The sequence below is a fragment of the Ambystoma mexicanum genome, chromosome 11, assembly GCF_040938575.1.
Source record: "Ambystoma mexicanum isolate Mex_15411 chromosome 11, UKY_AmexF1_1, whole genome shotgun sequence".
Classification (NCBI taxonomy): domain Eukaryota; kingdom Metazoa; phylum Chordata; class Amphibia; order Caudata; family Ambystomatidae; genus Ambystoma; species Ambystoma mexicanum.
The window spans coordinates 447,146,385-447,164,759 of record NC_090934.1 but is presented as its reverse complement, the minus strand read 5'-3'; the positions used below and the strand labels follow the sequence as shown (position 1 = coordinate 447,164,759).

Sequence of the window (18,375 nt, the reverse complement as noted above, 5' to 3'; positions counted from 1 at the left end):
AGGTGATTTGAGAGTCTGGTACCTGCACCCAAATTGTAACAAGAAATTATGTTAGAGGACATGACAGGAGAGCAGACCAGTTGTTTTATGAATCAAAGAATCTGAAGGACGCTTCATGCCCTTAGGATTTTGAACTGCATTTGTAGTATTTTTGAAAAGAGAATCCCAAGGAAGATTCATGCCCTTAGGTTGTTGACCTGCATTGGATTTTGAAAGGACTTGGGGAAGGGAAGTACATTACTGTGGAGTGAGTTGCAACACCAGGAGAAGGGGGTTATCCCCCCTCTTCAGCTAAAACGAACTTGATTATTCTTTTGAACTTTTGTTTTTCTGGAGAAACACCCGGGAAGGGAGTGATTACCTGGAACAGTGAACATTGTCCATTTGGAGCCTTTGTTGGATGTACACCATTTTGTTGAACTTGATCATGTGTGCACTTTTCAAACCAAAGACAATTAATTTAGCAGCTTAGAGTTACTTTTAGACTAAGAGGGCTAGGATAGGAGTTTGGGCATAGGACATTTTTGCTTTGGACATCGTGACACAGGACATCCCCTTAGTTTTTGGTTGAGGTAGGGGAATACTTCCTAGATTAGGGACATTTTCAACCCCTTTATTATTTAAACAAAAGATTATAGCAATCATCATGAGTCCTCTGTATCTGCATCTAATTTCTGGTCCCTCACAGTACAGAGTATGAACATTGGTGTCACCATATTGAGGTTAGCATTGTCCACACTGAACAGTATATAATTGTAGTCCCCTAGTGGGCAAACAAGAGAAAGGGTAACAGAAAGGCCCTGTGTCCTACCTTTTGCTAATAGGGTTCACTGCAGTTGCTGTCTTTGGTCGGGTGGGGGCCATCAGTATGTATTTGACCAGCAGAGAATTCCACCTACGTTAAGGCTGCATTGACTTGAGGAACCAATGTGCACAGAATTAGGAGGCATTTTTGGATCCTTGAACTATAGTGAAGCCTCACGTATAAGCCTATAGTATAGGTATGTTTAAAGGATATGTAAGAAATATCTTTGCTGGAGCAGTACAGCATTAGGATTTTATAGTATCAAACATCGGGGAACTAAAGCTATGTTAAACTCCAAGCTCTAATAACCATGAATTGGATTCACCCTATGCTTTCAGATGCACATTTGCCTATAGACTGGCTTGGGAACCCACCATCTTGTAGAGGCTTAATTGTGTTCACAAACAAGTAGATGTTTATATGACACCTGTGATCCTCAAACCTTCTTAATATAACCACAGACTCTATCAGTCCATATTATTTGCTGTCCACAGGTAACCAACTGTGTTCCACCAAACACATGCATACTCCTTCAGACTCTAGATTGGAGAGAGAGAAGTCCCACTTTAATGTTTCATCATCAAATAGTTCACAGAACATACATGCCTGCCTGCACCAATCCAAGCCCAATTATCTAGGAAATCCTTTTCATCAAGGGAACTGTGGTTAGATCCCATTTTGCATAGATCAAGTACTCAGTAATATACCCGAGGGATTGTCTTTGACTTTCTTGTGTTGATACACACGCCTCCCCCACCTGCATCTCCATCAAACGCCATGATGTGCCCTGTATCTGGAATCTCTTTCAGTCTGGAATGATGCTACACATGGTAAAATGAAGGTAGCTTGCACAATACATGGAGAATAGTAGCACCTTTTCTTTCTCTAAGTCCAGTTTTGGAGCCAGCCTTTCAATAGAATCTAAACAGGGTGGATGATTTGCTCATGTTAATGGACAGATGTATTTCAGTCATTTTCATGTAGTATCTGTCAAAAGCCTTTAAGACCATTGATTGTTGTGGGCCTTTGGCCCATTCCTAAAACCTGGAGTGGAGATTGGTGGTTGCATTTTTTAAAGTTCTTTTCCTTCCCAAATTTCCAAAAGAAACCTTTAAATGTGATCTGCAATGTCATGCCACTGTGACTATCCACATTAAGGTCCTGTATGGGTCGATCCTCTGTGTATGCCAAGTCACTGGATACTCTCAAGATGTGAGGAATAATTATGACAAGGGCATGAAGATTTGAGTCCGTTTCCATACCTTCAGAAGCAAAGTTACAATACTTCTTAGAAACAATCTTGTTCTCAACCCTCTCTGCCTATGAAACTAACAACCTATCTGTCTTCTTCTTTACACCACAACGTTGCTAGGGAATGAATTATGATTAGCACAAACTCTGATGATGCCTTTCACATAGCGATTGTCTCAATTACTACCACGTTGGAATTTCTCCCTCGAGGGGAACTGAAACCATTCCCACTTGTGATTTTACAATCTTAGAATAGTTAGCAATGGCAGTGTTTTCTTGGATCTTATTTTATGAGATCTCTCAGCATCCTTTGGCAACTTTGACCATAATACACTATTACACCATTTGGGAGAGATTGGTCTCAGAGGTATGGTTTTTTGTCTGTTAATTCCTATCTCAACCATTGCCAGCAACTTATTTATACTTGATGTGATACGTCCTCCTTTGCCTGCTCTATTTTAGGGTGTCTCAATGTTCCCCAATTTGTACTTTTGCTTTTGTATTCTTTAAGTATGCCAATGACATTCAGGTTCTGAATAGACTAGATGGTAATTATGAAAATACCTTCACCTGTTTCCTCTCATGCCTATCAGCAGTGTCATGATGAATAAAGAAAAATTTCCTTAAAATCACTAATGTTAAAGCTTAATGCGCTAGTATAGGGAGAGTCTTCCAATCTTTTCGATTTTGAGTTTTCTCTTAAAGCTCAGAGTGGATCTGTCACATCTTGTCTCATCCACCTTCATGTTCTTCATTAGGTCTCTACGTGTCTTTCTCTGAACACTTTGAAAACTATGTTAAGTGTGGTTGTTGTTACCTCCTGTCAGGATTACAGGAAGACTCCAAATTATTATTTCTTGTTTAGTATTTCTACAATGTATACAATGTTCCATTGGCCTCTTAAGTGAGTCATTATCCAAACTACAGAAAAGAAATTTAATGTTTAAGTATTGTTTTCTGTTTTTTTCTCACAGTTTCATCTCCCTGATAGAGAAATCGATGAATTGTGGGCTCATGAAATGCCACTCCCTGAGAGTTTGTTTGTTCCGTAGAAAGAAGATGCCATGATGATCATTTAATCGCTAAATGCATTTGCTTTGGTTTTCTGAAGTGTTTAATGATTAGCTTTAATTATCCTGCTCTTAGCTAGGCCTAACTTGTTTTAATTGGCTCATTATCCATGTATGTGGCACAACTACATTTCTTCTTCTTCTGAATTTGATAATGTAATGTAAACTGCCTCCCTACAATCTGTTGATTCAAACACATATTAAAGTGAATCTGATATTGCACTGGGTCTTTTCACAAATACATTTGTTCAGAATAAATTGCAGGCTGCACTTTACTAACCAAATACACTGGAAACTTGAAACACAGACAGGCATTGAGATACACAAAGAAGTGTCACAGTTTGTTAAATCTCTGGTATGGAAATATGAAGCTTTCACTTGACAGCATGGATTATTTCTTTGGCATCTTGTGCAAGTAACTTGGAAGTCCAGGAAAAAGTACCCAAGGTGCAAAAAACTCTTGGTGAAAATCACCATGGGAGAACAACAACATGTATGTGAGCCAAAAGAATCCAAGGGATCAGCAAGGTACAAATGGTCCAGAGTTTTGGCAGTGAAGGCAAAAGGAAGTTTTACCAATGTTAATGTTAATGTTAAAGGTGTTTATATAGTGCACCCTCACCAACAGAGTTGGTCTCCAAGTGCTCAGGCGGATCTGTGAAGAAAAATGTGGGGGGTGGGTGAGTGGGTGAAGAGGGCGTAGAAAAGTGAGAGGTGGTGTACTGTTGTTAGCTTCAGTTTGGTTTTCACTGTGCGCTGAGCTTGGGTGTGCATATAGGATCAAATCGGGTCCTCGCGTGCTGTTGTTGCGATCTGTGTGTTAATTGTTTGTAGTTGCTGAGTGGTGAAGTCTGTGCGGTTTGCTCTGAGAGAGGCGGTTGTGTGGGTTTTTGTGTGAATTGAGTATGCAGAAATTTGAGGTTTTGGTTAGTAGGTTGTATGTCTCATAATCCCTGTAGTTTAGTATATATCAGGTTGTCATACTGGGTTGGTATATACTTTCTCTTGGTTTACTGATTGTATAGTTTCTGTGGTGATACAGTTGCTGGTTCAAGCAGATTAATTGGCTAAGTACCCCAGGTTCGGTGAGCATTGTTCCCTAGTTCAATAGTGGTATTATTTTATCCCTAACCAGCTCTTTGCTATCTGTTTACTGTCGGTGGTCCATTGGGTGGTATACACTTATCTTCCATTTCCTGACTGTTTAGTTTCAGGGTTGAGGCTGGCCTCCATTTAAGTTTTGACCTTAGTACACCCAGGGGGTGAGTATAATCCCTGCTTTGGTAGTGGAGTTATATTATCAATCCCCCACTCCTTCCTATTTATTACTATCAGTGTTCCATTGCTGCCTTTGCCTTCTAGGGATGCCAGGTGCTATTGCTGGGTCATACTCTGCTATCCCGATTGACCTGGGGTATTTCATGGTATGATTGCTGTGGTTGGTTTTAATCGATAAGTGGGAATGTTACAGATCTGTATGTCCTTATTTTATGAGTGTTGATGATTTAGGGAGTCAGGATATGGTCTTCACTCAGCCTAGTTCCTTTGTGTATGTCCTTATTGGCATTCTTTCAGGTTATGGGGTGATGAGCCATCATTTGAGGAGTTTCCTGAATTGTAGGTGTCCGTATGTTCTTTGGTAGTTCGTTCCAGGTTTTTGGGGCGAGGTGAGAAAAAGAAGATCCTCTGAGTTTCCTCTTATTATATGATTTGGGTTACAATCAATGTCGCTGCTGGATCTGAGTGGCCTTGCAGTGTGTTGTATGTTTAGTTTTCTTCTGAGGAACTCTGCACCTTGGTCCTGGATTGCTCTGTGGGTTATGCTCATTGATTTGAACTTGATCCGCTGTTTGATGGGTAGCCAGTGTAGCGTTTTCAGCGCTGGTGTGATGTGTTCTCTTCTAGGTAGTTTAAGGAGCAGTCTGGCTGCCACATTTTGTATGCGTTGCAGTTTATTTAGGAGTCGTTCAGACAGGCCTAGATATAGGCTGTTGGCGTAGTCTAGTCTGGACATGATGAGGGCGATGATGACAGTAGTTTTATTGGTGAATGACACTATTAGTAGGATCCTTTTAACTCATCGCAGGAGAAAGAGAGATTTCTTGATTAGGGCATTTCCTTGTGGCTCTAGAATAAGTTTGTTGTCCATCAGGACTCCAAGGTTTTTTACCGTTGATGATCAGGCTGGGGTTTCGCCAAGTTCGGTTGGGCATGGGATGTAGAGGTTGTCTTCTCCGTTTTCTGGTGTGGTCATTATTTCTGTTTTGCCTGGATTGAGTTTAAGATAGTTTAAGTTCATCCAGTTGTATATTTCACGAAGGCAGTTCTCTAGTGTTGTGCTGTCTTCTCGTGAGTCTTGTATTTTGTAGATTCTTTGTGTGTCGTCAGCATAATTGTAACAGGTGAGGCCATGTCTTTCGATGATTTTAATTAGTTGTGACCGGTAGATGTTGAATAGTAGTGGCGAGAAGGATGATCTTTGTGGGACTCTGCATGATGATTCTCGTGGGCTTGATTTGTAGGGTTTCATCCATATTGTTTCTGTTCAATTTGTAAGGAAGGCTCTGACCCAAAGTAAGTCGTTGTCAGTGATTCCGAATGCTTGCAGTCTCATGATGAGGATGTCATGGTTAACTGTGTCGAATGGAAAACAATTGCACTGGGGAATACAAAATTTGATTGATGGCTCCTTTGACAACATTATATTTTGGTTGGAAAACGTACAAGTGGAATCAAAGGCCCTAATGAGTTATGTCAAAACCTCTACCACAACTTGTCTCAGAGGTGCAACAACTATGATGGGAAACTGGTAATAGCACATGACATAACATCTTAAATCTACCATAGGCCATGGTCAGGCTCTACTTTCCAGAGATGTGAGTCAGTAGAAACAGCTTAATTGATGCACAGTAAAAGGTTGTGCATCTTGTGAAATAATGGAATATAAACATTCTAAGCAGCAAAATAGGAACATAGAACAATATAAATGCTCTTCCCCCCACCTACCGCTGCAGCCTCTTGAACACATTTCCTTCTGCTGCCTACATGCCCAGAGACCCGAACAGAAAAAAAGATCACCACTAAAATGTTGCCCATATGTTATATCTCTAACACATGTCTTGGGGTTTGACCAGGACCAATCATTGCCATTCTATCCTCACTTTTTGGAAGTTAATGAAAGGTTGAAAAAGGTCCTCTGTGATATAGAGGTTTCATAGCACAAGAGAAAAGGAAACATTTTTACGATGAAAACAATATCTGGATGGGTTAAACACAATGGGGGTATCCCTTGTTCTTGGAGGAGTCCAGGTCCTCAGTCCAAAATTCCAACTGCTAGTCTAAAATTCAAGATTCCCAAATTCCAACCAAGTCACTAGCATTCCTTTCAAGACCCTTCTTTTGTCATCAAGAGGTCTGGTTTGTGTAAGATGTATTGCTCCTGGAAAGGTAGTTGGCTTCCAGTGCTCCTTGGAGTAATTGTGACTGCAATGACCAAGTGTGAAATTTTCCTTCACTTGCAGGTCCTTGCCCGTGATAAATTGTTAAGGCATTCAACCTGCCATGGTTTGTTGTATGGGTAGTATTGTTTCCCGCTACCTAACAGCATGTGCTAGGATCTTCAGTTAGTGCTGATGGCCTGCACCTTACAACCCTAATGTGTCCCCACCATATCACTTTTTAACTGTTTTGTGGTTATTTTAACCAGACTGTGCCCTTAAATTGCTCAGCACCCTTAATGGTTCTATCTGTTTGGCTCCTGCCATCTTCAGTTGCCAGGTCTTCAATAAGCTCCCTTTATTTGTCTGAATTTTCCCTGTGAGCATCGTATCACAGTAGTCTTACTGAGCTGACACCTTCTAGTTCATGGCTCTTCACCGAGGTGACACCCTAGGTCCTTGGGCAGTGGTCCATACCAGTCTTGTGAAGTCCTCCCTCCCATTCTAACACCACTATTCTCCCAACCTTTTTTTGTCCGCCTCTTCTGAATATCACTTCCACTCATCCAAACTTTTCTCTCTCTACTGTTTGTTTTTGCCCCTTCCTCAGTAGCATACTTTCCCTTCACCACGTCTCTCCAGCTCTTCTGTCTCTTTAACATAAGCTCCCCTTGATTTTGTGCACTTTTCATCAGAAAGCGACTTGAAACAAAATGCCTTGTATGGGTAATATTGTGATTGGGACATTAAAGCCTATGATTGTCTGTCCTGTTTCTTCCTGATGTCCATGTACCTGATTTCCCCTGGGCATTTTTGCCCACCTGCTCCACTTGTATGTAAACACTCTCCCTCCACAAATACAGGAAAGGAGATGTTTCTGATGTTTAAGGCCACTTTCCCACTATTTAGCATCATGGAAAAAAGTCATGGTCATAGCTACTTCCAGCAGAAAAAAACATACATATACCACTAGGTACCCACCTCTAACACACCGAGAGGTGGCTACTTGTCAGAAATGTACCTCACAGTAGGAATTTCATAGGATTATATCTCCCACCATAGACAAAGAAATGTGTTTAGCATACTTTAATTTTTATATCAAACAACATGGTAAAACAACATAAGAAACCTATTTCCAGCGTTCGTTATTTGTAGAAATACAAATGGGCGGAAGAAGCAGACACCAAAACATTTGCAATGTACAATTAGCGTTATGTTAGTAATGGTGTGTTTTGATCGCATTTTCAATTATACAACAACATGGTATAATAGCGTCAACATTTGAATATGTTTCTAGGGAGAAGGACAACACTGTTGCAGTTTAAAGCTCGTCAGTAAAGTCCAACGCCCCGTCTTCAGGACGCGATAGGTTAAAGAAACACGTTACACTGGTGTAGTGACCTAAAAAGATCAATAAAAATTGTTTTACTCAAACATGATAAAAATGGTGATGGTGGTGTTTGTGTGCATACAAAACAAGTAGCCAGGTTGCTAATCTTAAAAGTGATTTCTTTTGGTGTGATGGGCAAAGCGATTGTTTTTTTCTGCTGTATCTCTCCTCACATACCACAGCCCCCTTAAAAAATTGAGGAAACCCTTGTGCTCACAACACTTGCTTATCCCACAGCTACTTCCAGACAGGTTGATCCAGTAGGAAAGTGTGCGTGAAACCTGCTGTGTATATGATATGGCATTTATAACACACCTATACACAAGTGTTTCAAGGCACAATATCTTCCATTGTGAATGTATGTGAGCATACTAGCTCTGCCATGGATTTTTGACAACTATCTGTATGAGAGATTGGAAATTAAATCATATGGACATTCTAAACTCCTCCACTAGTCTTATTCGAGGCACCATTCCCTGAACAGGAGGAAACAGGACAGTGAATATGTTCCAGAGATGGGCTCAACTTCGTGGCCCTGAAATGTGCTTAACCAGTGCTAAAGATTGTTCACATCTGCTGCTAGTGAGACAGGTGCAGGGAAACTCAGTACTACTAATGCTTCACTGAAAAGGCAGTTCCTTCTATTTCTATGGTGAATTTGGCCTTATGGTACAGCACTTTGGTCCGATGTACTCCTCTGATCTGTACCTGCCTCTTAGGGGTAACTGTTGTGGAAACTTCAAATTAGCCCTGACAGTAGGTTGGTGAGTTGCTGAAGCTAATAATGCCCCAGTCCCCATCCATCCGACTTGGCAACATACATCAGGTCATCCATGTCCAGTACAACATATCACCTCCAGGTCCTTGTATTCCTCTTCCACCTCCTGGGGTATCTATGGTGGTGATCACCTTTGGTTCGGTCAGGTGTCATGTGTGTTGAAGCTATAGGTTCTTCCTGGTGAAGATACAGACAAGCAGAAGCAATGTGGTTAGCCTTCTTACAAGAATAACATGTGAAGAGCATGACTAATGACAATGGGAAGGGTTCTAGATGTCTTTATTCTCTGGCCTCTTTGCATGGGAGGGTTCAACTGTGTTCAGGAGTTCTTTTTAGTTGGGTTACCTGCCAGAGTTGAGCTACCTCACATCTTCCCTCTCTACAGAAAGCTTTATTTGAAGGTGGAGATACCACTAGATTGTGTTGAAGATAAGCTCTTTGATGCCCACAGGTGGTCTCAATGACATCCTCAAGGGATCGGTTATACAGTTGTCTGACTACTTAATGTAGGTAAAGAGGCTTGAAATTAGTGATTTGTTCAAGGGTCCAGGTGATTTTTATCTCTGCCAATGTTTTACTCCACAACAATGTAATAATAACATGTTCAACCCTATATGAGACGTGGCAATGGACTTCATTAGCTGATAAAGTAACTTCCCTGAGTTTTCCCTATGCAATTCACAGTTGTGGCCCACCATTAAAGTATTCATAGATAATGTAATCATATGATCTTGTTCTCTCAGGGTTTAGGCCCTGCTAGGTGACTATTAACTCCACTTCCCAAGTGAGCTAAGGAGTCATGTATTTTTCCCATCTGTCCCAAGCCCATCATGGAGTCTCAGCTACTAATTTAGAGTTCATAAATAAGGACTAAGGGTGTTTTTTTGCTGAAGCAGTGATAGGAGGCTTCGCATTCACGCACAGCAATACATTGGCCTAAGAATCAGCTTGGAAAGAACTGCTTTACTTCGATCCTTGACGGAAACACTGCAAATGCAATTAATTTGAGTGAAGCCATTCACGTTCCACATAGCAACTGAGGGTCAGCCCAAAATAGCTGGGAAAGAGACGCTTTAATTCGATCTTTGACGGCAACGCTGCAAACGCAGCATATTCACTGCATAAATTCGAGTGAAGCCATTCACGTTACACATAGCAACTGAGGGTCGGCCCAAAATAGGACATGGTCAAGACACAATATTTAATATAACAAGCCAATAATATGTCATTAAGCCCAGGAATTGATCAAGCCGAAATTGCGCACTTGGACAAAGGCTGGATACAGTGATGTTGTATGTGGATAGTTGATCAATAACAAATGTGTTAATCTGGAATAGGGATTGCATCATTCAAATTTTGAAATAGTGATAATCAAATGTCCTGATGAAGACACAGGGGGTTGAAACATGTGGTGGTTTTTCTGTGGCTTTTCTATGTACAGAACTTCCGGATCTGATAATTTTGTGTTAACTTTGTGGCTTATTAATGTGCTATATTGGCCAAAACACATTTCATGACTTTTCTGTGTATGAAATTTCCGGATCTGACAAGTTTTGTGTTCATTTTGTGGCTTATCAATTTTCTATATTGGTGAAAACACATTTCATGCAAATCTTTGCTGCTTTGAGAAAAATGTACATATAGATTTAGTTTTATATTCTTGGCCCTGTATATATAGTGGCTCCTTTTGAGCCCTCTGTGTCTGAAACAGTATGTCCGCGTTCGAACCGAACCGGACCGAACAGACCTAGCCTTGAGAAAGACCTTCGGGTTGAAACACGTGTCGGCTGACCACATGGGAAATTAAGAATCCCACCCTCACCATGTTTTGGTGCAATTCAAGTAAATAAACAGACCTGGTGCCAAGCAGCGTTGTCCAACACGATTTTTCATCTATTCACTAAGGCAAGATATCCAGGTTATCTACAACTTTCTACCAAATAAAAGAGGTGTGGGCTACACCTCAACAACAACCTGTGATCTTGCCGCAACAACATAAACCAAGGAATCGCCATTATCATAGCTCAGATAGGTTGGTTCCAATCTAGAGCCCAACCCCCCACCCCCCGTTCTACGTATAGATTTAAATTGGCAGCACATGATTAGCTTTCTGTTTGATTTTGACAATCTGGAATCAAAGCTAATAAAAACTCTCACTGTCTCAGGTAACCTTAGTGTCAGTATCATATTTCTATTCTTACGAGGACTCTAGAGCGTGGAGGAGGAGAACAATTGTTTCAGTATTTTCAAACCAGATAGCATGGTGTGAGTTAAAACATTTGGTCTGGGTTTGTGACATTAGCTTTTTCATTTTCCAGGACCTCCTGATTTCATTCTCATGGTTACCCTGATGTCCCACAGTGTCAGGCGGGATGGCTTTATCCTGAGACTTATACTAAGATATCCACTTGGGTATTTAAGTCTTCTTTTTTCTCCCCCTTGGCTGTTGGTACCTTCTCAGTTTCGGCAAAGCTGGACGTCTTGGCTCCTATGAGCTCCCCCTCCTCACTTGGGTCTATTGTCAAATATAGATGATCAGAAGGTGGGCTGCATACTGAGGTGCCCTTGACAATATTTGAATGGACTCTCTTGTAAGTAAATGTGGCCCGGCAGTCCACTATGTCAACCCAGGATCCTGATGATAGACATGCACATCTTTAACTGAGCTAATTTTTTGGTGGTGTAGAGGCGTTCTATCAATTATCAACTTGTATCTGGCTCTGTGGGTCTCACACACAACACCATATATCCTAAACAGGAAGAAGATTCATTGACACACAGAAAAGGTTTCACAGCTTGTGAAATAATGGAAATAATTCCTCACCACAAAAGTATAGGAACACACAAAAACATAAAGGCCCCCCCACTCCACAATCTCCAAGTCAACCTGCAGGGTGGCTGCAAATTAGCACACTCAGAAAGAAAGAATACCATGCAATATTTCCAAGCTTGCTACTCAGTTTGACCTCCTATGTCCCCATGAGCTGAGTGTGACTTGGTTCAAGCCCTGGGATCTTACACTCCCTTTTAGAGATTAAGGACACTCACAACAGAAAAAACTGAGCTTTATGTAATCATAATAGTATCTGGAGGGGATAAATCAAATACTGTCTGCCCTCGTATAGATGACTTATGTCCCTGAGTCCAAATGTCTAGGTGCTATTCTAGAAAACCATGTTCCCAGAGTGCAAGAAAGTCATCCACTCTCTACAGGCGTCATGGTGCCCTACCACTCCTCCTTTTGCCATGGAGTGGTCTGCTGCTCATAGACCCTAAAACCAGCAGAAAAGCAGGTGTGCTTGCCACACGGGTGCAGGGCTCTCAAATGCTCATAATCCGAAAGAGACGCAAAGGACATCATTTACAAAAATAACTCTTTTACTAACTCAATATCATGACTGAATCAAATGGCAGCAAAGAGAAGATTTAAACATTAGAGAACAGACACAAAATAACAGCTTAACTAATTATGAAACAGAAATGTAACTATGTATACCTTAACCCATTGGATACAATGTCTCAGTACATTGATACATGGATTTCCAAATGCAGAAAGTTAGTATGTGCCACGCCAAAATTCCAGTGAAATAATTGTCAGGTAGATTGAGCCCCTACTTGAGCACAGCACTCTCCAGGGCTGATGCTTACCAGGATATTAATGAGAGTTGCCTGAATCCTCCAGATTATGAGCCTTGCTTGAAGAATAAAAGCTTCTCCAGGCATGATGAAATAATTCCTAATGGTAACAGCTATGTGAAAAAATATATCTTTGTAGAAGGGGGGTAAAACACTGTGTTTAGACCTTCAAAATGCCATATCAACTGTAAGTAGGCTCACCTACGATCTTGTCCATACAGCCTGGCATCTGCCTCCGTTATTATGATACACTACTCTTAATCGTATAGTTACTGCTAGCGCCTCAGCAATGAATGTAAAATGTACAGCCCAAACTCAAACTTTCAAGTTTGGGACAAAGTGGGATGCCCAGCTATAACAGAGAAAAGATGAAAAAACCCGAAATCACTCTAGTGTGAGCCACCCGCACTGAAAACCTTATATGTTTTTACTGGAGCCGGACACTGCGCTCTATCAAGGGAAACATTAAATATTAATAAAGGACTAAATGTATAAAACACAATGGTGGCCATCTTAAAATGCAGTGAGTCTTACTCAAGTAAGGAGGCATGAGTGGCAATGAGGGTGCCAGTACTTAGGGCAATGAATGTTGCTTGATGTAATGGGTTGTTGAAACGTCCCAAATCACCAACAGAATGTAAAACTGTATGCCAAAAGCCCCAATGTTCATAATGCATACAAATGCACCATACAAAGTCAGATTCCGGAACGATGTATGAAGGCTGGCTGGATATTCATATTGGCAGACTGCCATTACTCGACTACATTAAATCCTTGCTCAATAATTTTGAAATTGTATATCCAATGTTGTTCTTTGTAGGCCAGTTTCCTTGCCAAAATATCACTGTTCCTACCTCTAACTTTCTACACACAACACCATGTTAATTAATCCACTGTGTAGCCTGCTCAACATAATGTAGTGTCAGAGTGGCTGTGATAGTTCTGGTTTGGATCTTGGAACAATTCTTATCCAAAGATTGACAGCTTGATTGTTTTTTCCAATGTGGGCTTTATTACAAAGGCAGACAATGGCATAGATGGCATCATAGCTCCTGCATGTCATGAAACATTTCAAGTGTCAGTTCTCGCCTAGAGTGTCAAAAGATCAAAGTATTTTCAAAAACTTAAAAGCCACACAAGAATTGCAAGGATAATGTCCAGCAGTAGATATCTATCAAGGTCCAATGTGTTGGATCAAGCAATTACATTTCTCTTTGCTAGAGCCAATATTTGCTTAAGGCATTTTACTTTTTTGAATGTGAACAAAGGTTTGGAAAGGAAACTGGACAGTTCCCTTGCCTAAACTTTGAATGCATTCAAAAAAGGAAAACGCCTTAAGCAAAGATTAGGACACAGTCAAGGCCTCTTACCATGGATCTGTGTGAAATTACATACGTCCATTATTTTTTCTCCCTATTTGTTCGCATATATATATTTGGGGGGAGACACGCCACAGCCCCCCCACTTTAACCTTACACATTTTTATTAATTTTACCCCCCCCACATATATAGATACAAACAAATAGGGGTCAGACATTTTGGCTTCAGACGTTTTGCCCTTGGTCATTTTGTCCTATTCCCTTCCCAATACCCTGTTCCCTCTTAACTGATGCACAAAGAATTTACAACAAAAACAGCAGCACCCATCAAGCTTCACTGGACGAGCCACTGGTTTCACATAACCAGGTAAGGAAAGAGGATTTAATCATGGCCTTATCCAAGTTCCATGATCTGCTGCCCCTCAATGATGTGCAATACTTATTGAACAAGATTCAGAATTTGGTGAGATGATGTTCCATGATGGCTGCCACCTTGTGGGTGACTCTGCCACTTTAAATGTCTTCTCCGGTGAGCCCACCTTCAGCAAGCTCCAAGTGGCTTGCTGAGAAACAAATTGAAATTGATCTTGGGAGCTGGTGGGCAAAGCCGGCCCGGAGCAAAGGCCCATAGCCAAGGCCTCTTCCCAAGGCCCTTGTCCAGCCCTGTCAGGCCTCTGAAAGCCTCCTGCCTGCCAACCCACATACATGGTATGTTTTGCCTATCTAGCCCCTATTCTTATAGATTTGATCTGGTTTTCAGGGGGACAATCTCTAAAATAACCACAGAATTTGTTAGGAGGTAAGTTTCAGGAGGCTATTTTCAGGTCTTTGTGTCCTTACACATTTTTATGTAAAGCCCTAAGCTGTTTTGAGGCTCCAGCATGAGCCTTGATGGTTTCAATAACAGTGTTCATGGTGGACTAACTTAGTTGTAACACTGCCCTTTGTAAAGAGGAGGGTAAACTACTAATTAATTATTTGAGGGCTAAGGCCTCCATAATCTCTAGCAAGATATTTTTCCCCCAACCACTGAGACGGTGCGTTCTTTAATCAAGTGCCTAGCTCTCAGGATGTTTCAATAGGGTTCAACTTGATCACTCAAACGTTCTGCCAGTAAAAAGTTTCCATCTGTCATACCCGATGTAGCAACCCTTGTTTAATTTAATTAAAGGAAGTTGTTCCAATGGAGTTTAAGGTTTGATATGAGATGTGTAGTTCCCCTTGCAACAACGGAGCAAGACAGTCATTTCTTTGCTCCAATGAAATTTCTGAACGAGACTCTTGAAATTTAGGAAAACACTTTAGAGGTCTTTTCCCTCCCTATTAGGCTGCAGAATTCCATGTGCAAGGATCAGCCTTTGCTGACAAACCGTAATTCTATGTATTCCCTCTTGGAATCTTGGATCTTCTTGAATTTGGTGTGCAACCAGCCGTGCAAGTAGTGCCTCTATTGGATTCATTTTGTCAGATTTTATAGGAGAAATAAAGGGACTCCAGAACATTTTCTTTCTCTGATGATGTTAGAAATGGGAAGAGGTGTTCTGGTCTTTCTATTGAGAAGATCTCCTCCACTGACAAATATTGGTAGCTGGTTTCTCCCTGTGATACCTTTATCTTTTCTAAGCTATCTTTCATTGAGTTTACTGAACTCTCGGGAAGAGAGGAGGTTTGAGTAATCAATAAGGGGACTGCAGCGGGGGGGTTGTGTTAGGCTAGGTTTTATGTGAAGGGAGCCTATACGAGGCAATTCCCTGCTGGGTGTAATTAACCAGTTTAACATCAAGTTTGGACTGATGGAATAATCATATAGTTGTAACTCATTCACTAGGGCTCCTCCCTTGTAGAGGAATTGTTGCTGGCAAATGGGGATCTTTAATGTTTCTAAAATTAAGGTTTTTATGGTAGAGAGATTGTCCCCCGGAGAAATTTGAAAACAGATTCCCCAGTCCCCTTGTAACTCTTTAACTGTTGGGATCATAGTCTTTTCTCATGGAACATTAAGGATGGCTGAAGGGTCTTGATCATGCATATCTTGGAGTCCTCCACTATTTGTTAGGTTGATCAGCACCCCACTCCTGACACCATATGTAAAGATGCATAAGAATGAGACTGACACACAGGTGGCATGGTTGTTGGCATACACCTTTTTTATACCATAAACAAAACAGAAAACCTAACTTCTCCTAATGCTAAGAGGGGTTTCACTACCTCAACAAAATTACTAAGGGTTCCATCAGGTTGTCCATATAAATCAAGAGTCCATTGTCCTGTGTCAAAAACCCTACATATGTCCCTTACACTTATATATAAACTAACAAAGTAACAGATCTTCTTGGTCCATAGAAATGGTTGCTTTTCTTCCGGACAGTGGGTCACAGCTTCATTTCTTAGGTGTGATCTTTACCTGAGGGAATGACACCGGTCCCCAGGTCTCAATCCCTTTCCATTGCACACAGAAATATGTCAAATGGTAAAGCATTACAGTTCTCAGTTCAAACTCAAGAGATAAAGTTCCAATTCTTAGGTGGGATTTTTAACTGAAGGCAGTACTCCCTTCCCCTGGTCTCAATCCCTTTCCAAAGCACAAAACAATGTTAAAGTTCCAGCTCAAACATCAACATTGCTTATTTCCCACAGTTATTTCTTCACTATTGTGTTCCAGGAGAATGCTTCCCATCTCCAGGTATCCTGCTCCCAGTATTTTCACAATTCCAGGGAGATGACTCCCTTCCCCTGACCTTTTCTCAGACTTATTTTGTACTTCACAATGCCAGCAGGAATTACCGCCTTCCCCTGGCCTTTTCCTCAGACTTGGTTTGCTGTTCACAATGCCAGGATGAAAGTTTCCCTTCCCCTGGTCTTTTCTCAGGCTTGGCTTGCAGTTCACAATGCCAGGGGGAAGGACTCCCTTCCCCCTTGGTTTTCTCTCCTGCCAAGCATTGCCATGAGGAAGACATCTCCTTCCCTTGGGGTCCCCAACCCTGGTCTCTCTTGATCCTTGATTTGACCAACTTGGCTCCCTCTCTCACCAAGTTCTGTCATTAAGAAGATACCTCATTTCTGTGTGTGGGTCGCAGACCCTGCTTTCCTTTCCAGTTAGTTCCGATCAACTTGGCTCCCTCTCTCGTGAAGTACTGTCACAAGGAACATATCTCATTTTTATATGTGAGTCCCAGACCCTGATTTCCAAGGCCCCACTGCCACCAGTGTTTATCACTTTACCTTAGGGGCCCTCTGGACACTCTGCTAACAGTCCTTGGGTGCATGTGGTCGTTCTCAAGACTACACAGGTTTTGTTCTGCCTGCTGGCTCTGGTCCCATGCTTCTCCCTCATGGTACCAGATTCCTGCTCCCAGTATGGCTCTATGTTTGCTCTTGGCCTCTGGGTTCTTGGTTCCCCTGAGACCGGAGGGATTTCTTATTCTCTGCATCTCCTTCGAAAACCCCTGGACTGGGCAGTCCTTCTCCTTCGGCTGCTGTTGTGGCTGCAGTTCTCTGAAAAGCAGTTCCTCCAGCTTCTCTGACAGCTCTGTAAGTGCTTTGTCAGTTTCTATCCTAATCTCCAGTCCCGCCTCTGCAGAAAACTAGAATGGTGATCATTCCACCAGGTATTCTTCATGGTTCCATGCCTCTTCTTCATCTCAGTTGGTATCAGATAGGTTTTACTTGTGTCATCTGTCCTTTCCTTTTCTCAGTAGATGTCAGCCCTGTGGACCTACACACATAGATGGGGTAGTTAGGTAGCATGGAGGTTGGGTGTGAAGGATATGAGGGGTGGTAGGTGGGTATAGGGTTGAAATTCCACATTTCCCTTGGAAAATCATCCTTGTCCCTAGAGGGGAAGTCTCTCCCCATGAGATCCTCACACTGAGTACCACCCGCAGGGGCACTATCAGGAAGCAACCTCACCTCCCTGGCCTCATGTGAAGGGGCTCCCTACGAGGAGAAGTGAAGCTATCCAAGGATTTGTTTCTTTGAATAGGAGTCAATGCTAATTCTAAATGTGCCTATATGAAGTAGATTAGATAATGACAGTTATTAACTGTTTTCCGACTGTCATAACTATTTTAATTTTATAACTGAAAATGATTGTGACTTGTAAGACTGTAAGACTGATATTACTTGATAAGCAACGTGCTCCTGATCCTTGGACTGGCCTTTTATTAAAAAAAAATATCTTCTGTGGCATTTTCTCAATTACGTATGGACCATTTTAGCCACTTATGAACAATTTTTACTTTATAAACTTCAAATGATTGTAAAATGTAATAGGGTTATTACATGATATGTAACCTGTTCCTGAGCCTGGAATTGATTAGCCTACACACATTTAAAAATCTTAGTCAGTTATGTACATATTTTGGGGCGTTCAAATCAGGACTTTGATTATCTATATTTGCAATTTATATACAAATATATCTGACTGTATATTTTATTCAGATACATAACACAAAGTATCCATACCTTGAATATTATAGGAGAATATATTGATGCTCATAGCAATGACTGATTTACTATGCGCTCTTAAGTTATTACAACATCTTAACTTTAAGATGTTCTGAGTGATATGGATTTACTAAAGTTAATACATTGTAATGCATTGGAGGCATGTATGGTTTCCAAATCTCCCAGCGCGCACAATTGCAGTATCCATGTTTATTTATTACAATGAGGCAGTGACAGCACACG

The 18,375-nt window shown here is 41.3% G+C and overlaps 1 protein-coding gene across 1 annotated transcript in view; it reads left to right on the top strand.

Annotated features, from left to right (window-relative positions):
* LOC138504998 (embryonic protein UVS.2-like) overlaps nucleotides 1-3,044 on the top strand; it is a 59,557-nt gene extending 56,513 nt beyond the window's left edge. The window contains exon 13 of the mRNA XM_069625358.1: nucleotides 3,031-3,044. Within this exon, the coding sequence (XP_069481459.1) occupies nucleotides 3,031-3,044 (14 nt within the window). The remainder of the gene's footprint in view (nucleotides 1-3,030) is intronic.
* Nucleotides 3,045-18,375: the final 15,331 nt, after the last annotated feature.